We start from the raw sequence: 4,712 nt of genomic DNA, 5'->3' as shown, positions 1-4,712 counted from the left end.
TAGTGAATAATAAGAGTAAATTGCATTGACCGCAACTATCGGCACCGAGACTTTACTGGAATACCGTGATTTTTCAACCGTAGACGTATTTCACCATTATGGTCATATCTTATTTCACGACTTTTTTGCGTTTGAAGGTTCTACGTATAGTTTTTTTTTTCCAGATGAGTTGTTGTCTAGATCTGCAAATATAAGGCACTTTAGCCGACGAAATTATATTTTTCGTCGGCTCAACTTTTAAAAATTTCGTCGGCTAAAGTTAAAAATTTCGTCGGCTAAACTTTTAAAAATTTCGTCGGTTAAAGTTCACAAACTATAGCCGACGAAAAAAATTATTCAGCCGACGAAATATTAATTTCGTCGGCTAAAGTTGACCATAGCCGACGAAAATTTTAAAATTAGCCGACGAAGGAAAATTTCGTCGGCTAAAGTCCACTTTAGCCGATGAAAAAAAAATTCGTCGGCCTGGTTTTTTTATTTTCGTCGGCTAAAGTCTTTCTTCTGGTAGTGTATGGCTAGCTAGCATTTATATACATACTCTCTCATAAATACATATTTATATCCACCGAAAATCCCATTTTCGGTAACTCTCCAAGAGAAATAACAATCGTCAAAATATTCTGCAACATTTATTGTTCAACCATGAACTATAGCATGCATTTATTTAAAATAAACGTCCACTCACAAATTTGGCCTAAGCCTGATGTCGATCTGGGGCCTCGTCTGCTCGAGCCTCCTCACGTCCTGTTCCAAATATAATATTAATTTCCCACTAAAGATCCAATAATTAAACAAAATGGGCAAAATTAAACGTGAGCCTCCCACACACCCATCATTGCCCATCTACACCATTCTTAACTCAAAATGGCTCAACCTTCACCGAACATACCGGCAGCCGTAAATACAACCTCCCCTAAAATATGACTTAAATCCTACGGCCGGATTCTACATTATTTAACCGCCAAAATACGAAACTTCGGAAAATCACAAACCTATCCAAAACTCATCCAAAAATTCCATAATTCACTTCAATAAACACCCATTAATAATCCACATTTAAAACCATAAAAATCTCCCAAACAACGCCGGCAGCAGCGGCCGGAGGCCGATTCCGGCGACCTCCAATGCCTATGAAATTTTGACAGAATAATCCTCTCATCATGCTCTACAACTCTCTTAACTAGCACAAACACCAATTCCAAGCCTAACTAGGGTAATCGACTAAAAACATCCTAAAAGCCCTAGAAATTTCAACTCCACATTTCTCCTTACCTAGCTCAAGAGAGAATGAGCTCTTTGGAGGGGTTGCTGCACGGGAGGAGGGCTACAAAATGAGCTAAGGATCGCCGGTTTTGGTGGCTGGAGGAGAGAGCTCCGGCGAGCGAACCACCACGGCTTCCAACGGCTTTGGGCGTCGTTCCTCACTCACGACGGCGCTAGGGGAGCTGTCACCGGGCCAGGGAGGATGCTGGGTTGGAGACCGATCGAACGGGACCGGAGCGGCGGCGAACGGTGGCCGGACGGCGGTAGGTGGACGGCCGGAAGTTAGCCGGGGAGAGAGAACTCGGGAGAGGGATCGGGAGGAAGAGGAGAAGAAAAGAGAGAGGAAGAGAGAAAGGACTTGGGCCTTCACACCCGATCCAAACCATAATTATACCCAACTTTACCAAAATTTACACCCCAAAAATAATACCCTAATAAAAAATTACCTTTTACTAGCTAAAATTTACCATTTTTACCGTCGTCATATTTTTCTCCTACGAATAACTCTCCGAAATAATCGTCCCCCGAAACCCCTCTAGGGACCAATTAAACTATAACTTCATTGACGGAGACGGTAAAATTCTTATTATAAACAAGCTAGTAAATAAGGTAAAAATTTAAGGATCGGGATGTGACAATTTATTTATAAAAATTTTGTTGTAGATAGAAGAGAAATGTTGTAAGTGTCCTTGTGAGGGTGAGGCCAAATAGGGAGTGCATGAATAACTATTGAAAAATGAATATTTTCATTTATCGATAATATACTATTCTCTCTAAAGTATATTTTTTCATGTTCCTAACATTATTTATTTATAGAGGTTTTATTGTAGATAGAAGAGAAAGGTAGTAAGTGTCCTTGTGAGGGTGAGGCCAAATAGAGAGTGCATGAAATGGAAGTGTCCTTGAGAAATCATCTGGGAGGTGTCATTGATTTCATACAACCTAAAAAATAGACGTATATGATCTGATACAACTTATGAAATGGACGTATATGATCTAAGAAAATTCTACTATGAAGAAAATTCTACCATTCTTCAAGATGTACATGTAACTACTTCAGTTTTTAATAGGGAGAGTGAGGACTTTGTGTATCTCAGTCATGTTCACCTACTGACCAGGGAATCTATGATCTACCACGGTTAGATGTAAATCTAAGAGTTGAAAACAAAACAACTTAATTTTAAAATAATACTTTCTACTATTAGATTTACATCCAACGGTAATTGGCCATGATTTCTTAGTCAGTAACTAATTAAGTGAACACTACTGCTTTATATATACAGTTAACCACCGATCAATTGGGCCTTTAAACTTTCTTATAATACGAAGATTACACTGTTAAGATGGGCCTCCCTTAGATTTGATCTCAAAAAATGAACAAAACGAAGCCCCAAGTTAAGTCCCTCTTCTTAGCTGCGAGGTTCAAGAATAGGAGAGACCCATTTTTGCAGAGGATTTGGGAGAAATCTTACAGCCATGATAAGCGTTCTTGCTCAGGTAACCCAAACTCATTCTTCAATCTGATTCCTACTTTGTTGTTCGAAAATCCCTAAACCCAAATTTTATTGAACTAAATTTGACGATGCAGGAGCGTCTATTGGGCGCCGCAGCTGGAAGCATAGTCACCGCAATCGTTGTATTTGATCAACGCCGAAGCATCTACAGCTCAATTTCCGGCACGAAACCTGAATCCGTTGCCCAATATCGGGTAACTCTTATTCAATTTGATGCGCTAGGCACCGTTTTGGCTGGTTTCGTTCCTGGGTTGTGTTTGAAATAGGATTGATATTGTTCATAACCAACCTTTTTTTTTTTGGTCAAGTTTCATAACCAACCTTGTTATCAAGATTTGAACGTTTTACCCAATTGACCCGATAATTATGTATGATCAGAATTTCGAAAAAGCTTTTGGTTTTCTAATGTACTGTCAATGTAAGATGAGGGCCTCATGATTCTTCCCACTGGTTTCCGTTAAAGGGCACTGAGTTGGTGGTTCTTTTACAATTGACAAAATGTTCATTAGGAATGAAAATGCAAAAGAAAATGATTGGTATTCTTCATTTTGAGTAGTGATTAGATCAGTTTTCTATCATTGATTTGTCCGGAAACTTATCTGAAGATTACCAAATCTTTGCTGATGTGAATAAAGCTCAACCATGATCACTATACCATAATAAACTATATTCTGGTTCAAAAATGTATTGTTTCAGGGTAGGGTAGTTCTATTGAGCCTTAATCCCAACAGGACATAACAAGAGTAGAATAGCTAATGCGTTTTGGCTGGAAGTTTGGAACAGTTGTTCTGTACACATTCATACGCTGTGCTCTAATGTTCTACATACACCACTTCAACAGAGTTTAGGGTCTGGAGTGGTGTTGATAGGGATGTTCCAGTCTTCATAAGACATTTCATAGTTTAACAATAATGGCTAGAAAAGAAACCCAAGGGTGATTTGCCAAGAAGCCAATCTGTTTATTAAAGAAATATGTTTGGTTAAACAGAACAGAAAACTTGATCTAGATATATATTGGTTGCTTGGTATTTGAAGTACATTAGTAGATACTTGTAAGTCCTAACCTCCAGTGAAATCTTAAATACATGAGGGGACGACATTTATGCAAATTTGAACTTTCATATATTCGCGGAACTTATATGTTTAAAAACTTTTTACTGACGTTGTGAATTCGAGATTTATGCCCTTCTGTGAACTTTGCTTATTTGGCTCTTTTATTGGATGTTCTCACATTTAGCGAGTAGCTGTGAACTTTTCCAAACTTATGAATCAAGCATGTGTGATGAAGATTAAAAAAGTTACTCTGCACTTGGTTATTCAGTGCTTAATAATATATAAATCCTTCTTTCAAAATTTTACAGAGGATTGAGCCCTTATTTGGAAGGAAATCTTGCTCAGAGCTTGCACACCTCTGGAACAAAGCTGTGGATGAGACATTTCGACCAGTTATTGAGTCCCTTACTTCATCCGGATGGTAGATTTATTTGAGTGAATCTACCTGTATAATGTATGGAAGTCTTATTCTGTGGCCTTTAGAATTTGCCTACAAATTGTATCTTTTTACAAATTTGAGAAATCAGAACGGCTTGCACCTTGACCATGATGCAAAGACATAATCATATTGCCAACTTCTTTGTTTCTTGTTTTCAATTTTACGTTAATGACTATGCCCGTCCTGTTCTTACATGATAAATTATCTTTCTTGTTTTTACATGATAAATTATCTTTGGTCAAATATGAAAAACAGTACACCCCAGACTGGAATGGTTTCAGCTCAAATTGGCAAACATAACCATCCATTGATGATCACACCATTGAAGATGTAATTGTTTGCCTACTGCAATTAATGCCTCAAATGGGACATGGTTGCAACTCAGCTATGACCAGTCTTGGATAGGGTTGCTATCATTCATAATAGAGTGGCACAGGGTACTT

The 4,712-nt window shown here is 38.2% G+C and overlaps 1 protein-coding gene across 1 annotated transcript; it reads left to right on the top strand.

Annotated features, from left to right (window-relative positions):
* The first annotated feature begins 2,613 nt into the window (after nt 1–2,613).
* Nucleotides 2,614–4,486, top strand: LOC101300502. Its single transcript, XM_004291530.1, has 3 exons — nt 2,614–2,760; nt 2,852–2,971; nt 4,139–4,486. The coding sequence occupies exons 1-3, from the start codon at nt 2,740–2,742 to the stop codon at nt 4,253–4,255; spliced, it is 258 nt and encodes an 85-aa protein (XP_004291578.1). The 5' UTR covers nt 2,614–2,739; the 3' UTR covers nt 4,256–4,486.
* The last annotated feature ends 226 nt before the right edge of the window (nt 4,487–4,712 follow it).

Source organism: Fragaria vesca, linkage group LG2 (assembly GCF_000184155.1).
Source record: "Fragaria vesca subsp. vesca linkage group LG2, FraVesHawaii_1.0, whole genome shotgun sequence".
NCBI classification, from domain to species: domain Eukaryota; kingdom Viridiplantae; phylum Streptophyta; class Magnoliopsida; order Rosales; family Rosaceae; genus Fragaria; species Fragaria vesca.
Note: the sequence above shows the minus strand (reverse complement) of the source record. Positions and strands in the feature narration are given on the sequence as shown.

Excerpts from the sequence above, each read along its gene's own strand:
- LOC101300502 (XM_004291530.1), top strand. The coding sequence starts at position 2,740 with ATGATAAGCGTTCTTGCTCAG. Across the intron at positions 2,761-2,851 it reads TGATAAGCGTTCTTGCTCAG|GAGCGTCTATTGGGCGCCGC; the intron begins GTAACCCAAACT and ends TTGACGATGCAG. Across the intron at positions 2,972-4,138 it reads AATCCGTTGCCCAATATCGG|AGGATTGAGCCCTTATTTGG; the intron begins GTAACTCTTATT and ends AAAATTTTACAG.